The 19510-nt window shown below is 32.9% G+C and overlaps 2 protein-coding genes and 1 long non-coding RNA gene across 3 annotated transcripts in view; 2 read left to right on the top strand and 1 right to left on the bottom strand.

Annotated features, from left to right (window-relative positions):
- LOC100182837 overlaps positions 1-4847 on the top strand; it is an 8733-nt gene extending 3886 nt beyond the window's left edge. Inside the window, exons 6-12 of the mRNA XM_009860536.2 lie at positions 214-368; positions 1985-2178; positions 2460-2580; positions 2935-3007; positions 3298-3420; positions 3881-3967; positions 4354-4847. Of these exons, the coding sequence (XP_009858838.1) occupies positions 214-368; positions 1985-2178; positions 2460-2580; positions 2935-3007; positions 3298-3420; positions 3881-3967; positions 4354-4470 (870 nt within the window). The 3' untranslated portion in view covers positions 4471-4847. The remainder of the gene's footprint in view (positions 1-213; positions 369-1984; positions 2179-2459; positions 2581-2934; positions 3008-3297; positions 3421-3880; positions 3968-4353) is intronic.
- Positions 4734-5312, bottom strand: LOC113474303. The gene is made up of 2 exons (XR_003395964.1): positions 5245-5312; positions 4734-4875 (listed from the first exon to the last, which is right to left on the bottom strand). It is a non-coding gene; the product is annotated as an uncharacterized LOC113474303 (long non-coding RNA).
- A 496-nt stretch (positions 5313-5808) lies between these two features.
- On the top strand, positions 5809-18740 carry LOC100185200 (mannosyl-oligosaccharide 1,2-alpha-mannosidase IA). Its single transcript, XM_002126962.5, has 13 exons — positions 5809-5984; positions 6241-6398; positions 8847-9041; positions 9545-9645; positions 11311-11422; positions 11728-11903; positions 13729-13829; positions 13947-14063; positions 14589-14704; positions 14986-15199; positions 15610-15782; positions 16081-16196; positions 17132-18740. Exons 1-13 carry the CDS (start codon positions 5819-5821, stop codon positions 17229-17231), a joined length of 1845 nt encoding a protein of 614 aa, XP_002126998.2. The 5' UTR covers positions 5809-5818; the 3' UTR covers positions 17232-18740.
- The last annotated feature ends 770 nt before the right edge of the window (positions 18741-19510 follow it).

A 19510-nucleotide genomic window follows, 5' to 3' on the forward strand; every position in this document is an offset into this window, starting at 1 on the left:
AAATCCAACCAATTGTATAATAAAGGTTCATAACTTTATTTAATAAAGAAAGATCTATTTTTAGGAATGAGGGCCTAAAGCCTTAAACCAAAGCTTTAAACTTGTTTTTTTCCCTAGGAATATTATGTGCAAAAGGTTTCCCCCACCATACTATAGAATTTTCCGGCATCTATATGTAATCATTTATCACATTTAACTTGTTTCTTTACTCAGGAATGGGTGAACAAAGTAATAGACCATCCAGAAGGCTCCTACTCTGGTATAGACGTCGACGCAGTTGACTTTGTTAAATACCCATGGCTTGCCGATACTAGATACGGTATTGCTAAGATGGAAGCTGGAGACTGCTTGTTCATACCTTACAAATGGTAAGTTGTAGATTTTGTACATTTGTCACTATTGGAGTTGTTAAAAACTGGTGCTGTGAAAACGTAACAGAAAAAACCAAGTCCCAACCAATTGTTTAATAAAAAAATATATATTTTGCTTAAATGGCATCGTCAGTCTCCTGGAGTTGTTAAAAACTGGTGCTATGAAAATGTTACAGCAAAAATCAAGTCCAACCAATTGTTTAATAAAAGAGATATATATTTCGCCTAAATGGCATCGTCAGTCTCCTGTTTGTACCTTGTAAATGGCAGTACAGAAATTGTACTGTTTGGGTGTTGTGTGTTCATTATTTTGGCCTATTACATTATATTAGGTGTATGTGTATCTCTCAGTTTAAACCTGGCGAACTTTTAACTATTTCAAGCATACATAAAACGTACAATATACAACTAACATGATAGTTTAAAGTAGTTTAAAACATTACGATGCTTTTAAAATAAACTGGTTAAATATTAACTAATTTCTTAGAAATTTAAGATTACATTCCTAATCTAAAAACTGCCTATGCTTAGCAGCTTAACTGCTGGTGTTAGGAGTTTAAAACCTTACGCATATATTTTAAGGGAAGGAAGTTATTAAGCTTCCTTAGGCTGTCTCAGCATTATTGCAGGCACTGTAATACTATAGTGGTGTACATATGGTCCATGCATGGTTTGTGAAGTTTCTAATGGGAATTTTGTTAGAATAAAGAGTGTTGAACTCATTTTGTCGTTGTATTATTTTGTACACTTTTCAAAACACATATTTTCACGAATATATTTATGGTGTGACTTAACAATGAGCATGAGATGTATAAATGTATTTTAGCATGAGGTGTATGAATACACCATGTGTGTCTGGTGTATAAGAAGACACCTATGTTATAACTTAAAAGTGAGCGTGAGGTGTATAATTGAATATATATTTTATGCCAATTGTTAAAAAAGACAACCATGTTGTAACTTATCTATAGAGACATTAAAACACTTGCTGTTTTATCTATTCATAAACTTGGTCTGTTTCAACAAATATGAATAATATTTGTTTGAATGAATGAATGACGTGCTATAAGTTACATTGAAACTCATAGGAAGCAATGATGTATGAGTTAAGGTACGTATGACACTATCCTATCTACTAAGAAAGAACAATTTACACAGAAAATTAAATGCTGTTGTACTTCTAAGTATAAACACGCCATACTTAATGTTACGTTCAGCCATGGGTGTCTTCTTATACCTCAAACACACATGGTATATTCCTACACCTCATGCTCACTGTCAAGTTATAACATATGTGTCTTTTTATACATCAGACACACATGATGTATTCATACACCTCATGCTCACTGTCAAGTTATAACATGGGTGTCTTCTTATACACCAGACACACATGGTGTATTCATACACCTCATGCTCGCTGTCGAGTTATAACAGGGTGTCTTCTTATACACGTCTTCTTCCTGTATTAAACCATTTTTGGTATGTTATCTGACCACCTAAGTAACAACCTCAAACCATGGTAGCAGAATTGAGCCTTGAACCCAGAAACTCTGGTCTGGAGGCAGTCTTGTTAACCACTTTTCCACTTAAGTAACATAAACCTTATTTTTCAGGCACCACCAAGTCAACTCTTTTGGCAACAATCTAGCAATTAACATATGGTTTAATCATCTACCAGCCAGCTATGTAGACCTTAACAGTGAGAGGTGTGGCGATGTGAAAGACGTGATGTTGGACCAATGTGAATTTGAGACCAAAGATGCATTTTCAGGCACTGTACCCAAACAAGTCATTATGTTTGATAAGAGTAAGTTATTTTGATTGAGAATGTAACTTATTTAGTTTTACCCTTGCTAGCAGGGCAACAACAATCGCTATAACCGGCCACACAGGTGTTCTGTTTTATACATCTCATGTCCGCTTACAAGTTACAACATATGTAACTTTTAAGCTGGGTAATACGTGATAACTTGTGAGCAAGCACGAGGTATATGAAACAGAAGACCTTCACCACGTAATGATAAACAAGTTGCATTCATCCATCATACCACTATAAATTTGGGTGTCTAAATATGTTTTTAATATCAGATTATGTTCCTGGTTCTGAACTGCCGCAAGCTGAGGTCAAGGAGCCACAGGGTGGGGGCCAAGAGCCACCAGCAGATGAAGAAGAGGGTGAAGAGCAAAGTGAGGGGCAACAACCTTTACTGTGAGTTAATCGGGTTATTAATGTAACTTAGTTCTGTTTCGTACACATCAATATATGAATTAATGTAACTTATTTATCTTTTGGCTTGCAATGACAGTAGTTATAACACGGGAGTTCTGTTTCATACACAAAAATATATAAATGTAACTTATTTATCATAGCATGGCGGGAAAATGACAGTGGTTATAACACGGTTGTTCTGTAACTTCTGTTTCATACAGTTTGGAATTACATTTACATTCATTAATCTAATATGGTAATAGCTTAAAAGATATATATATTTAAGGTATAAGATATATTACAAACAATGTATATATTTAAATGTAAAGTCACTCATATAATTTCTTTCTACAGGTTTTTAGTCCAGGAAAATTTGTCAGTCACACCCAGAATTGATATCGAAGATTTAAGAGCTGGTATGAAGTCGGTAAGTAAGACATAACGTGCAGAAGTAAGCTTGTTTGTACTATTTAATATTCTTTATGGGTAAGGTCCTTGTCGGAGACCTGGGATTTAGGCCATGTTTAGCCCATAACCCCACATTTGAAGCGTATTTTTTGAAGTAGACATTCAAAACTATAAATGGTCATGTTTACCCTATGTTTAATGTTGTGTATATGTATCTAAACATATATTTATTACAGTATCTAACCAGCAGTATAAGTATTGCAATAAAAAGGCAAATTGGTATCTAACTAACAGTTTAATATTTTACAGGTAATTCCACCATCACTTCAGGCATGGGATGACACCTGTCAATCAACTTTGTCCGAGATTTTCAAGAAAATAGACACTAATGATGACCAGTTTATCACTGTTGAAGATTATGCTGATCAATCTGTAAGGCACTTTAGCTTTTTTATGAAGTTTTAAATTTACAATTACGTTTTATCAGTATGTAGTATATAGACTTCATCTTTGTTATATGTGGTACAAAACTGAACAAAGCAGTTTTTGGTAATTGTGTACAACTTTTGGGACAATGTAACAATATTGTGTAAAACTTTTTTGGGATAATATAATGTTTACTTTAAAAATCTATAGTTTACTAATAAATGACTACTGTTAACTTCTTGTCTTGTCTAACTACGTAGTAATTATTTAATTGCAACTCACTGAGTGTTTTTAGTACCCCTTTTTATCTACACTTTTCCTACGTTTATTAAATAGTCGTTTTACCGGCTGTATTTTGCTAATAGTTTTCTATCTTAACTATTATATATATACATACAAAATGTAATATATATATATATAAATATATATTAAAATCTAATAACTTCATTTTGTGCCGAAATTTCAGACGCTTGAGGAAAAAGGTGAAGAAATTGAAACTTTATATACTCAGCTGCTTTTTGATGCAAAAGAAGCTCAAGATACAGCTAACAAAGTAAGTATGAATAGGGCATATGTATACACACTTGGTATATTCATACACCTCATGCTCACTGTCAAGTTATAACATCGGTGTCTTCTTATACACCAGACACACATGGTGTATTCATACACCTCATGCTCACTGTCGAGTTATAACATCGGTGTCTTCTTATACACCAGACACACATGGTGTATTCATACACCTCATGCTCACTGTCGAGTTATAACATGGGTGTCTTCTTATACACCAGGCACACATGGTGTATTCACACTTCTCATGAATATCATTTTATGCAACTTGACAAGTATGTTTATACACCTTATGCTCACTCTTAGCTGTTATTATATCCTTAAATATATTCATACAAGCATACCTATACAAAAACAACTTTTTTTCAGGAACTAATCAAGGGTTTAGTCCAGAGGGGTGAAATCTCTCAGGAGCGAGCCAAAGTTTTCTACAAGTTTTATAATGATAATGCTGAAACAAAAACAGGTGCCAAAGAGGAATTGTAAAGTTCTAATGTACAAAATGTGCCAAGAACAAAATTGTATAACATGATTTTTTTATAAAAAAAGACCAAATCAGATAATTTATTTTTAAACTCAATTAATATCGTCTCTTTAAGCAAGTAGTGCCACTGTTGCAATGTGTGAGCATTATTTTGTACACGTTGTATTATACTTGATCACTTATTTGAACTATCACATGAAAAATGTCTTATATTCAAATCAAGTCATGAATTTCTACAAATTTTACGCGTCAGATGCAATTTTTTGACAACTGCTTTTTGCTTTTATGTTTTTGTTGTGTAATATGTGCCAGATGAGATTAAGTTTGCAAAGAGATTATGTTAGTTCCTCTGTCTTCAATAAAAGCTATTTCAATGTGATGTTATTGTATTGGCTTTTTAGGTAGCACTGTGAGGTGAAATATAATATAAAATTCAACTTTTATCAAGTTACATAAAATTGTTGGTGTATTTTACCAAAACTCAGTGTTGAAATACCATTGGTAGAAATAGTACTTCCCAAAAAACTGCACTAACATGAGAATCGTGGGCCGAGAATATGTAATGTGTCTAATCGAAAAAATTTATATCATCTACTAACAAACGAGCTTTGCACAATATTTATTGCAAATAACCCACAAAATTACACACGTGGTAACTAATAACGAGTACATGGAATATGAAAAACAACACCTGTGTTATAACGACTGTCATTTCCCTGCCACGAGGAAAGACAACATTTCACTCACTTATTAATATAAACTAAACACTAACGTACCCATATTTGAAATATGTCTCGCGAATCATTTACTACCCAAGCGTGTCCGGAGCGACGTCACAATGAATTCGTCGTCGCTGTAACAGCTGAGAACGCGATTACATCTGTAGGCGCTAACACCGGTGTATTTCAACGAAATTGAATGCGATTTTAGAAGTCGTTGTGTGTGTCAGTGTATCTACTGAGCTGAATCAAGAACATATCGTTTATGGATATATTAGATACGAATATGTTTTAATTTTATTACAACGAAGGCCTGTTATATACTGTATTTCTTTAACGTGTGGTACAAAACTAAACAAAAAGCAGTTTTAAGTGAGGAATAGCGGAAATCTCTACTCCGCTATAGGCAAGGGTGTCCGTTTTATTTTGCAATTTGTTTTGCAACATGTATTTCTGCACGGTTACTCACTATACACAATATATATATTCAAATAGCTGTGTATTAACGACCGTCGTTTTCTGTTACGTTATAACACCCATTGTTAATGTATTGCAGTAGATAAACAACTAATATTTAATTTATTATAACTGTTTTTCAATTTGTACTTACTTTCTAGGGTTTAAATTAAACATGGGTTTAGTAAAGTTAAAGCAGATAGTAGTTGGTGTTGGGCTTCTTACTGTGGTGGTATTCTGCTACACCATGGTCTTCATGTTGCCCAAAACTGAGACTGTGGACATTCGTGGCTTTTTCGAACACAGACACGACACTTTGCCGGCAAATTACGTTAAACCAAGTATGAATATTTTTAAAGATAAAAGCTGTGTAAAACATAATATATAGCTTTTATTTATCGCTTCAAAAACGATAGCGAAAATCATGTTATTTTAAGAACCAAGAGAAGGGAATCAGCAGCAAAAAAACATTTGTTAAGACAGGCTATTGGTAAAAAGTATGGAAAATAGCATTAATGAAAAAGCCCAACTGTTGCACCCAATATAACTTATTCCTAAAATTATTGCTTCTAAAGTGCTAACCCAAACTTGTTTCAGTTAACGGCTTCAAACCGGCTGAAACTGGTATAGAAAAGATACCACCAGCACCACAATTAGACCAGCATGTCGTTTTCAATCCAAAAGATGCCGGCCAGCGAAGACAGTTTGAAACTTACCAAGAAAAACATGAAAATGCAATAAATGAAGCTAATCAGGTAATTACTATTATTGTATTACAATCCACATTGTTTACATAGGAATTAATTACAGACAAACTGATTGTGTTTTAAGTAATCTTTCAGCGGCTTATCTGTTTTAAAAGTGTAGTGTATTTCTGATGTTTCGTCTGCTTTCTGACAAAAAATTATCAAACGTCAGAAATACACCCGTTTTTATACGGAATAAACCGCTTAAAGATTATTTACATTATGCCTGGTATTGGGTTTATTTATGTATCTTTTTAGGGTTGGTATTTAACCCCAATTTTGAAACAGGGGTAACCGCATATGTTTTAGCACCCCAGTTTTATGCACAAACAGCTTTCCCCTACTATTAAGTTTTCATACAAGTGAGCAGAGGGTAACGCCTATAATTAGTAACGATGTGTAATTACAAATTAAATTTAGGGGTAGCATAATTTCATACACTATTTCTTCTTAAGTTAAATGCCTAATTTACCTTTAGATGTTTAAAAGTCAAATCTCATTAACATGTACTTTATGTTATACTATGTTGGTACACAGCGTGGCATAACATGGGTCCTAGAATTTAGGCTTTCTTTATGCTATAACTATAGTTCCATACTATAGACAATTATTTTTGACATGAAAAATTACAAAGATACTTCTTTGCAGTTTTGGAATAAAAACTTGCTTTCTGGGCATCACTAAAAATGGGTTTAGTTTTAATCGGTTGTCATATTTTTGTTTTCTTGATCATAAATTTTTAAAAAGATTTTCGTTACGACATGTTTGGTGTATGTTAATACTAGATTATCTACTATGCCGGGCATAAACATAGAACTATATTTATATGAAGCTTAAACGTAAGTGAATTATTTTACCTACATTTAATTAATGTACCTACATTGCACAAAACAACAGCCCTAACAGGCTGCACTACTTTTAACAAGAGTTGTATATTCCTAACTTTAAATAGATAGTACTGAATTTGAATAAATTGCTAATGAAATTCATGTTCATTTGCACAGTAACTGGATTAACCAAATTGATACTATATTTATACTAGAGCTATTTTAGTGTATAAGTACGTACAATTCAAAATTAATGTGTCATTTATTAGGTATATCATTTTTATAGTCAAAACTAGGATGGTATCTGATCGCCGTCTGTCCCTCTTAATTATTACCTTGCGCTCCGAAAACCAACAAAATAGAACTTATATATATTATATGTTAAATTTCCATAGCCTATGCACCAGACAGCAATATTAGTGTATGTAGTGTTAGTGTATGTATATAGTGGGGTGGGGGAAGATGGGACACCTTTAACACATAATTTTCAAATAGCCTGATCGTGTTTTAAAGAATTAACAACGGTCTGTGGAAGTCGTAAGGAAACGGTTTCATAATTCCTTGAATGTTCTTTGTTTACTACCAAATAGAAAGAGAAAACAAAATGAAAAGGTGTCCCATCTTTCCCCACCCTACTATATATATAATTGAAGGTCAACATAATATTAGTTGTAGTTTATACTATGCTATACATATACATCAGACCGCTGGTGTATAAATTACAACCCAAAGTTAATATGTTATTAGTTAAAGTGATTTAAAACATACAAGTTAAGATATTGATATACTGGTGTATAGTTTACCCCTGGGAGTTAATTAGTTTACGTTCAACTAAGTTCTGAGTGGGTTTTGACTGCTTTGGCTCTTGTATTCCCTATAGACAAAACTATCTGTCAAAGTATGCCAGTTTTGTATACAGGCGAAACATGGTTTGAATTTGGCACAAAATTTGGGCTGACATTGCTAAAATGCATTTACACCTTTATATTTAGATTCTTTTTGAATAAAAGACTTCGATCCCATTTATGTGAATTGTTCTATATATATATATATCTTTTTCATTATACAATTTGTTGGACTTGATTTTTGTCTGTTACATTTTCGTAGCATCAGATCCTTACTTTTATATTCATAGTTCCAGGCATTCCCATTTTACTCAAACCCATCAATTTGTTATTATCTAAATCCCATTTTTATTCAGTAATTTTTTCTATTATAGCTTTTATAAAGTAACCTTCACAAGAGTTAAATATTCTGACCGGAAATTAAGCTTGAAAAATATTCTTAGACAATTTTTAAAATTTTAAATGCTTTTTCACCTTAGAATAATTGAACTATTGATTAAGTGATAGGAAATGCTCTATGCAATTTATTTCTCAACGGTTTAAACCGGATCAAACCAGATTTAGTTGATGGATAGAGCAGGTCAATATAATCTCATCTTTATATTTATTGTGCCTTTTTATATATAATTTGTAAAAGTTGTGAGTTTTTTAAACATTACATATGTTTTGTAATGGGTGTTCTACTGAGGAAAGTATCAGAAATAATGAGAATTCATTCTCACTATTCCTAAATAAAAAAATTAAAGTTCGACATTAAAAAAAAATAAAATAATTTTTGTTTTTAGGTTATGAACATGAAAAAGAAGATTGAAGAAGACAAGAGGAGGGTTGCAGAGGAGCAAGCTAAGGAGGAGAAAGATAAACTAATGGAGCAACTGAAGAAAGGATCTTCTGCTCTTGGAACAATATCAGCGTATGATAATACGAGAGGAAATCCTACAGACCCCGATATTATAGAGAAAAGAGAATCTATCAAAAATGTAAGTTTTTTTGGTGTTTATGAATTCATTTTACATCACCAGAATTTTTTTTATTATTTTCTTTAATTGCATTCAATGGAATTTAACTTAAAAATTTGAATGCGCACATATAAATATATGATAGAACATATTTTTTTATCTCTTTAAATGCTATAGTAGAAAAAGTATAATTAACTAAACAGCAAAGGAAAGGACTTGACAACTAAAGCACAGTCGATAAAACACGATAGGGGTAAAAAGTACTTGGGTAAAAAAAAGTGTGGCTGCTAAATTCACAATACAATTTAGTATAAATTAACTCATACTTGTAATTAGTCTATTTACTCTCTCTATTTCTATGTATATATATATATATATATAAGTGTTATTATAGCCTATGCTATACATATATATATATGTTTCAGAACACAGTTAAATTATTTATTTTGCTCCTTTATTTTTCCTTCAGAATTTTTTTTAGATAGTACCGTAAAAGTTAAATTGCTGATTTGTTTTTCATACAGATGATGAAATTGGCTTGGAAAGGTTACAAGGATTTCGCATGGGGGGCAAATGAGTTACGTCCAATCTCAAAATCCCGTCATTCTGCCAATATTTTTGGGAGGTAAATGCATATTGATTCTTGAATTGGCTTATTTTCTTTGTAATGCCATAATATGGCACCTGATATTGATAAGCATGGAAACACTGAATTATCTATTTTTTACAGTGTTGCCAGATATTTTTTAACTTTTAAGCTGTTGCTAGCCTTAGGTATAACTTTTCTGGTAAAAAATGTTATTTTATTTCACTATTATGCATTAAATTGAGTCAATTTCTAATGTTATGTAACAATATTACACCAATTTTTCATCTCTTATCTGACAAGACCATCAGAAAATTAACGTTTTAACAGAATAGCTTTTCCTAATAAAACGAAAAAAAATATTCTGTTTTGTCACAGCTTAAATGATTAAGTGGGCTGTAATCAGATTTTAGCCAAATCAATGATTGCATTAGCCCTGTGCGATGGGTCTGTTCATAAATAATTCCAGGGAGCTTACACCATTTTAAATGTCACTTTCTGCTGCCTACGCACCCTAAGTCTGTAGTGTGAAGATTGGATTTTAGACATAATTAGGTTTTCTTTTTTGCCAATAAAATACCCCTTTCATGCTGTCAAATAAGATTTTATATAAAACTTAATTAATTTGCTAATGATGTCTGGGTTTAAAAATGTTTTGTGTTTTATAAACTCTTATAAAGTGTAAAAAAGCATTTCTTTTTAAATTTGAGCATATATATGCTTGATATTAGGGGTGCCCAACTTTTAAAACAGGCGTAACATTGTGTGTTTTAGTACCCCAGTTTAAGTGCTAAAAAAAGCTTTTTTTTCCCGCTAATATCTGTTAAAAAGTAAGAACTGGTAAACTAACTATTGCTAATATTACAGTAAAAGTTAAAATTGTGACACCTATCAATTTGAGTAATCTTTTCATACCAAACATATTGGCAAAAATGACCTAATGTCTCTTTACCTTTTCAAAGGCATAGGTTGGATTCTTACACTCTATATACTTGTGATAGACAGTAATCGACCCTATTAATAATTAAACAGATCTCAAATTCCAGAGCATTTGTGTTTGATAAATGGCGCCAAAATTCGTTTTTTCGAACAGCCCACTTTGTTCTCATTCCAGGAAGTTGTAGCTTTGAATTGGCGGCACAATTTGAACGCCGGTTGCCAAAAATTGCCGAGCTCAGCGGAAATTTTCGGTCTGACGCATAAAGACTATTGTATCCTGTTGGAATCTATAAATATAAAATGTCAATCAAAATTAAATTGAAATTTTTAAAGTGACTCTGACAGCAATAATATTTTTAAATTAAAAATAGGAATAAATATATAAAAAAAAACGAAATTTTATATCAAAAGGCTGTTTTTCAACCTGAAACTTTATTTTAAACATACATCTACTGCTTATGTCATGGTGCATGTGTTAAACTTAACAAAATAAATAAAATGTTATGTACATTCAATTATTTAGCGAAAAACATGATTTTTAGTTAAAAATGGGTTGATTAACCTGAATTAAAAAATAAATCTAACTACCTAATTCATACTACATGTGTTGGAGCAATAAAAAAACTCAAAATTTAAAATAAAAAAATATAAAAAATAAATATATATATATATATATGTTAAAAAACTTAAAACTAAGTTTAGCAACCTATTTCATAGTGCATGTTTTTGAATGATATAAAAACTGAAAATTTCTGTTGTTTTTAGCGCCGACACAGGAGCCACCATAGTAGACGCACTGGATACTTTATACATCATGGGAATGCATAAGGAATTCAAAGAAGGGGCAGAATGGGTCATGGGTCTAAATATGAACTCTGTAAGTTTATTTAAATAGCTTGTTCATAGCATTGTTTGCTTTAAAAAATCTGCTGTTGTTGCTACCATACATAATGAAACATCATTTTGTTTTGGTGGGGTGGGGGAAGACGGGATGCCTTTAGCACATACTATCTAAATATTCTGATTGTATTTTAAACAATTAAAAACAGTTCATGGAATCGTGGGGGTACAGTTTTATAATTCTTTGAATGTTTGTTTACTACTAAATGTATACCTGACAAAAATTACTAAAACAAAGTTCCAAATTGGCAAAAATTTATAAAAAGTTGTCTTTTTTTACAGAGAACAGATATTTCTGTATTTGAAGTAAACATTCGATTTATTGGTGGTTTACTATCTGCCTACTTCCTTTCTGGTGATACAACATTGTTAAACCAAGCGAAAATCATAACTGACAAACTGCTGCCTGCATTTAATACAGCTACTGGGATCCCATATGCTCTTATCAATCCTACAACGTGAGTTTTGTGACTTTGATATTTTTCTATGTGTAAGGTTTACGTTTTGACATTGCTTTGGGGTAACGGGCCAACTCTGACCTTAATCTGACATTTTTCCTTTTTTTTTGTTAATGTGTAAGTTTAGATAGACCATGTTTGGTGCTATAGGGCAATTTAATGAGCCAACTCTGGTTAAAATCTTGGGTCCCATGGCGTGTCACGCTGTAGGACCTCACCCATTTAGAATAAAATAAATATATACAATTTGGGGTAATGGGCCAACTGTGGCCTAAATCTCAGGTCCTATGACCTATGGCATTAGGAATAATACTTTGACATTACATTTGCACAAATACTGTGTCAATATTTGCTTTATTTTGGACCCATTTTACAACCCAATGACATATGTTTAGTGCGTGTAATATATCATTAACTACTATACGAGTAAACACAAGATAGAATGTATTTATTTTTTGAGCCTGTTGTGACATGGTACTGCTTTTTATAGTGTGTGTTTTATATATTATGCCTGCTGTTACGTTATAACATGGGTGTTTCTTATACACAAGACATACATACTGTTATCTATACACCTCATGCTCAGTATGCAGCCAAAGCTACATGACTTTACACAGAAAACAACATTGCTTATGGTTATACATACATACACCTTAGGCTATATTTATAATTTCTAAGTAATTTTAAGACTAAATAACAAGTCTGGCAAAATATCTAATCAAACACTGTGTAAAACTAGTACAGTTGTACAGTAAGGTGGAGGAAGATGGGACACTTTTTCATTCTATTTTATTTTCTCTTCCCATTTGGTGGTAAACAAAAACCTTTCAAAGATTTATAAATCCGTATCCTCGCGACTCCCATAGATAGTTGTTAAATGTTTTAATTTTTTTAAAACCTGATCAGGATACTTGGATAGTATGTGCTAAAGGTGCCCTGACCCCACTACTATATTTTGAGCATTTGAAAATCTTTTAAAATACGTTTTCAATCATTCAATTCTCCCATATAGGGTGTGTTATTACGGCTGACATAATATCCATTGATCCATATACTTGCCTACAATCCATGAAACCAAATAATCTATATTAAGAATATTTCTGTATGAAAAGTAAATAATCATTGGATTTATAAAAGGGCATGTAGGTGTAATGTTAGGGGTATGGCACCCTGGTTTTAAGTCTAAACCAGCTTTTATGCTGTTAGGTGTCTATACAAACAAAGTATAAAAACAAGCAAACATATATTTTACCAGATTAATCCATGAGTTTCCATATGTTTGACAACTATGAGTGTAACTGTATTTTAGTAATGTCACGTCAGATTTTGTTTTTTTAAATCTCCAAAATTTGACGCCCATGCATTTGTAAACTAAATGCCATTATGTATGTTTTGTCATTGTTGTTTTGGTTCTGTCAATCTGTCAGTATATGTATTCTGCCACGAATCACATAAATAACAATATCCTCGAGCTGTTTAAGGTATTTCCATGCATATATTTATAGAATTTCCGTGCATGACAACACGGCTGTTTTACTGGTTTTGTAACAAGCTTAACCAGTAATTAATGCTGTCTGAGTGTCTGCACTATAATTTCTGCAGTGGTTCTCAAATTTCATAGACTCATTAGACAACTGATTTGTTGTCACTTTTCACAACACACCAATTTATTTATTTATTTTTTGATTTACACAAGGCATGCCAAAAGTTTTTTCTATAAATTTTAAGGTTGAGATAGTTTTGCGGCACACTGTTTCATGTCACAGTGCTGTGGTCAAGTTTAGAATTCAAGTTTTTTGGTGTTAAAGTTTACTTTTCATTTCAGGGGTAATGTGAAGAACTGGGGATGGGCTTCAGGGGGAAGTTCTATTTTATCGGAGTTTGGAACTCTACATCTTGAGTTTTCTATGCTAAGTAAAGCTACAGGTAAAGAATAAAAAACAAATAAAAAAAAGAATAAATAGGCCTAAATAATTAGTTCAATGAGTTGTAGTATTCCTTATGTATAACAAAATTAATCAAGTTTTTATTTAAAATTTTTAGGGAATCCTGTTTATTTGGAAAAAGTCGTTAAAATTCGTGAGTTTTTACGAAAGGCTGACAAACCAAATGGTCTTTATCCAAATTACATCAACCCACAAACTGGAGCATGGGGTCAACGTGAGTAAATTGTTTGTTTATATAATAATGGGCCAACTCTGGCTTAAATTCTAGCTCTCCTAACATGCCTCACCATGGGACCTCGCCCTTATAGATATGGTATACCATTAGAAGTAACATTGTGAAGATGCAGTAACACTCATACTTGTAAAACATATACCCTAGCTCTGCCTGTTTGTATAGACAAACCTAACAGGAGGGTACAATCTGTTTTAGCTTTAAACCTGCAGTGTTAGATCATTTATTGTCACCCATGTTTCAAAAGTTATGGTAACATGCTGCCCTAGGCATCCCTAAAATTACAGCTAAAATTGCATGATATGTTACTTTTATTTAATATGTGTTTATTCATTTATTCAGGCCATGTAAACAAAACTATTTTTTTTAAAAAGCTGTTTTGTGTTTTAAAACTTTGATGGTATAGTAGCGTTAGGTTGCATTTGAGTGTTAGGTCGCACTATCAATACACAAATTTTGGTTTTTCGTTGGTATGTCACTTTAATATCTGTTTATATAATTTTTCAGGCCATGTATCCGTTGGTGCCCTTGGCGATAGTTTTTACGAATATCTTCTTAAATCCTGGGTGTTGTCGGACAAAACAGATGTTGTAGCAAGGCAAATGTATGATGAAGCTGTCGAAGTAAGATACTGTCTTAAAAATTTAAAATATTGGTTAAATTTAAGTTATATTGTACACGTAGCCGGTTTCATCTTTCTCTTTGTGTTTTGGAATTGTTCGATTTACACCTGTATAAAACTGTATCCTCACAGGTTATAAAATGCATAAAGTGCAGATACACCCCCCAAAAAATAAAAAAATACCACCCAAAAAACAAAAATAACACGAAAAAAACTTACAAAAAATATACTAACACAAAAACAAACAAAAGTCAAGAAAAAAATATTTGATGTATTTTCCAGGCCATAGAAAAGCATGTAATGGGAAAATCCCCTGGGGGCTTGACTTACTTGGGTGAATGGCGTTCCGGTCGACTTGAGCCAAAGATGGGTCACCTGACGTGTTTCGCTGGGGGTATGTTTGCCCTGGGGGCTGAGGGGTCAAAGGATAAAGACCATTACATGAAACTTGGGGGCGAGATTGCTCATACATGTCATGAGTCTTATGACAAAGCAAGTAAGTTATATATTCTGTTACTTCTGCTGTTAGGTATAATGTAAATAATCTCACAGGGACTCATCTGGTATAAAATAGAAGTGTATTTCCGCCTTTTCTGTCATTTGCCATTTGGCAAGACTTTTTCCTGATGCCAGTTACACTCATAATTATTAAACATATGGAACCTCATTGATTAATGTCGTTAATACAATATACTTTGGCTCTACTTGTTTGTATTGAAACTTAACAGCAGCATATGCTTTGGCTTTGTTTCTCTGTATAGACACCTAACAGCAGGGTAAAAGCTGTTTTAAGTTTAAAACAGGTTCTAAAACATATTGTGTTTTTGCCTTTTTTAAAACGTTAGGATAACATAAGCACTTTAATTGCTTATTACCCCATTTTTAACAAATGAAACTAATTTCCAGCGTTAAAACTTGGACCAGAAGCTTTTCATTTATCTGGGGGCAACGAAGCCACCGCATTACGTGCCAATGAAAAGTATTATATACTAAGACCAGAAGTTATAGAGACTTACTTTTATATGTGGAGACTTACTAAGGATCCAAAGTACAGACAGTGGGGCTGGGATGCAGCACAGGTTGGTGGTGTTCTTGTTTCTGTGTGTGTTTTTGTATGTAAGTTTTGTTCTTGTTTTTGTTTGTTTTTAAGTTCATTTTATGGTGTGTTGCAATTTTTTTCCTGACAATTTTTTTTGTGTGTGTTTTTTTGTTGTTTTTGTGTCTCTTGCAGCATTGTTTATATCAGATTTTTTTGTATCTTCCTAATTTTGTTGTAAACATGATTTATTCTATATTTTGTATATTATAGGTTTTTAAATGGTCATTCTTTCACAATATTGTGATTATTTATTCTCTAAAAACACCTTTTCCATGCAGGCACTAGAGAAGAATTGTCGTACAGAGAACGGATACACTGGTATAAAAGATGTATATGCAGCCAACCCACAGTATGATGATGTACAACAGAGTTTCTTCCTTGCTGAGACTTTAAAGTAAGTGCTTGGTTCTTATTATACACCGTATATACATTATGTGTCAGGGGATAAGTTGTACATCTTATGTGTATTTATATGTAGGTCTATAAGATGACTTTACAGTTTTATACCTTTATTGGGGTATTGAGCCAATTCTGGCATAAATCTGAGGTCCCATGACATGTTTCTACTTACGCACAATTACCTTATTCCAAATTGTTTAAAATTTCAAACAAACAATTTAAAAAATTAAAAAGCGGCGAAAATGTCAATGCTTTAAACTAAAGCGATTACGCTATAGTCGTTATGTTATAGGAACGAGTGTTTTTTCCATGCAAACAAATTTGGTATTTCGGAATGTCATTTCTACTTAAAAATGGACTGTTAGTACAAGTCACCAATGGTATTATGGTAAAATGTGAAAAATGAAGTCTCAGAAAAAGAAAGGCTTTTATGATGTCATAGTCAGTATATTAGACACATTCATCAGAAATATAAGAAATAGTTCATGCTTTCAAGTTATAACATGAGTGTCTTCATATACACAAGAATACACACATGGTGAGTCCACACACAACATGCACACTCCTCAGTTATATTTTGTACACAAGCACATTTTTTTTATAGTACGATTTATTATTTATTTTTCGGTTGTGTGGTTCACTGATAAGGTGCTTGCTTTGTAACCGAATGACACTTGGTCCAATGCTCGCTACTGATACCATTGTAAGCGTATATGTCTTACGGCAGGACACTAAACGGACATTTCTCCTACCCAGTTGTCTCTAAAATGGGTTGTAACACCCTAGGTGTCACTATAATGGGCCAATTCCACCCTAATTTTCATGTCCCATGGCGTGCCTTGCCGTAAGACCTCACCCACATATAATAGAACAGCACATGTTATATAAACCACCTGTATATATACCATATAACAAATGTATTTTTTCCAGGTACCTATATCTCTTGTTTTCTGATGATGACCTGCTTAACTTAAATGAATGGGTGTTTAATTCCGAAGCTCATCCGTTGCCGATTATTAAGCAATCATAACATAAAAATATTATAAAATATTTCTGGAAATCGTTAAATTCTCGTGACGCGGTCCAATGGTCACTATTATGATGTTATAGACCATTGTTCGAGAACAAAGGGTGTCGTCAGAATTTTAATTTTTGTCTCGTTTTAATCCGATTTGTTCTATTTTTTTTGCTTTTTCATTTAATTATAATTATTTGCCTTTTTTCGTCATTTTTGCGCAAAAAATGATTTTACGCAACAAAAGTTTTTTTTTAGTTTTACACCTTCAAAAATATGGTATTAATTGAAATATTTTTTATGTCACATAGCAGAGCATTTGTGACATATTTGGGTGGTCACCAACAGGGCAAAAACTGGTTAAAACATGGGTATTAGGCATAGGCGCCAAACCTGGGGTGGCAGGGTAGGCTGGCATACTCCACAATTTTTTGCACCAAATTAATCGGTAAAATTAAAACCAAATTTGTTTTATAGGAGTGTGTCAACTATCCCTGCCTCCCCTGTGTTTTAAAATGTTTGGTGCCTATTATACTATATATGAGTATTAATATTTAATCCTCTGTTTTTAGAAAAAGTTTTTATTTGGGATTAACTTAACTTGTAGTGTTCTAATATCTTGCCTCACAATATAAGGTTTGCACTAAAGAGATAAATGTCTGTTTCAAATCTCTTTATTTAATGGTATATAATGTTTATTCCAGAAATGCTTATTATTGAATAGAATGGTATGGCCATTTTACGGAGTTGGCAAACTTTTTTTTTCTAAAAATTAAATTTTAATTAAAATAGTGAAATTTTAAAAGTTGCAAAAAAAGTCTTAGTGTGTTATTAGTAAGACACACTTGAGACCTGGGATGTAGGCTTATTGGTCCTAGTCTATTCTATGAGGGTGAGGTCTTCAGTGAGGCACACCTGAGACCTCCAATTACTTACACATAAATCACTATACTCTGTAGAATGGCCATTCGTTAAGGTTTTGGTGCTCTTATGGTATTTGAATTTGCACATTTTACAAATACCTTTACAAAATAAGACGCAAAAAAATCGCGATTTTTTTACATTCTATAATACTTTGTCAACCTGACCAAACTATTTTAACGTACAGTTATTCTGTCCCACAGTATTTTTTCTGATTAGTATCCCGTTTATGTATTATAAATAGTATATTCAGAGTTTTTGAGAAATAACTTCATTACATTAGAGCACATACTTAATTCTTCACTATTTTCCTAACCGGCAAATTCAATATAATATAAACTTAATGATGAAAAATGCATTTCACCGTTTTACCATTTCCACATGACTTTTGTCTCTTGGTTGAGTTAGATTTAGATTCTTTACTACAGACTCACCACTGTGAACTACTTTTTTCGGAACTGCAGTTCGATTTTTAAAACTGGTCTGAAAAAATCATCTAAATGTTTTGAGCTTGTGCCTTATTAAATGTAACCGTGTTTATTTTGTGCTGCCTTTTACTTAAAATATTGAAATACCAAATATATTGAATGGTGAACAAATGTACATTGTATGATCTGGTGGTTTTTGTCCACACTTTGGGCTCGGTTTTTGGAACGCTCGCCTTTAGAAAAGATGTAAGGGCCTGATACCACTGCCACGTTTGGAATTTGTGTCCTCTGGCAAGAAACTATCAAAATTTGTTTTTTGTGGAAGCTGTGGTTCAGATTTTAGAACGCTTGTGTCTAGATCAGAGGATACGGGTTCAAGCTAAGAAAGCTTGACACTGAATGAATGTAACTTACTTTATCCTCGCGTGGCCTGAAACGACAGTCGTTATCTCACGGGTTTAACACCTCGTGCCAGCTTACGAGTTACCATGTATGTTACTTTGTGGGTGATTATTTTTTTTGTTTTTTTGTCATTGTTTTTTAGACAACCCATTAGTGACTGGGTTGGAGCAATTGCCGTTAAGTGTCTTGCCCAAGGACACTTACGCCCACAATGGTAGCAGCGTCGAGCCTTGAACCCATTACCTCTGGGTTACAGGCCCGTGCGATAACCACTATACCACGGCGCCGTACACTGCTTTCATTATGGGCGTGTGTGTCATCCGACAAGAAACGATCGAAATTAAATACATTGTTGTAGCACCTTACAAAGTTACACATGTATTAACTTATAAGCTGGCATGAGGTTGAGGTATATGAAACAGAACACTCGTGCTATAACGACTGTTGTTGCCCTGCCACAGGCGGATTTTCTCTGCCAAATATACAGAAGGCACTGAACTAAAACCTTTTTAATATAACTGTGAGACAGAACACACAAACTAG

The sequence above is a fragment of the Ciona intestinalis genome, chromosome 6, assembly GCF_000224145.3.
Source record: "Ciona intestinalis chromosome 6, KH, whole genome shotgun sequence".
Taxonomy (NCBI): Eukaryota; Metazoa; Chordata; class Ascidiacea; order Phlebobranchia; family Cionidae; genus Ciona; species Ciona intestinalis.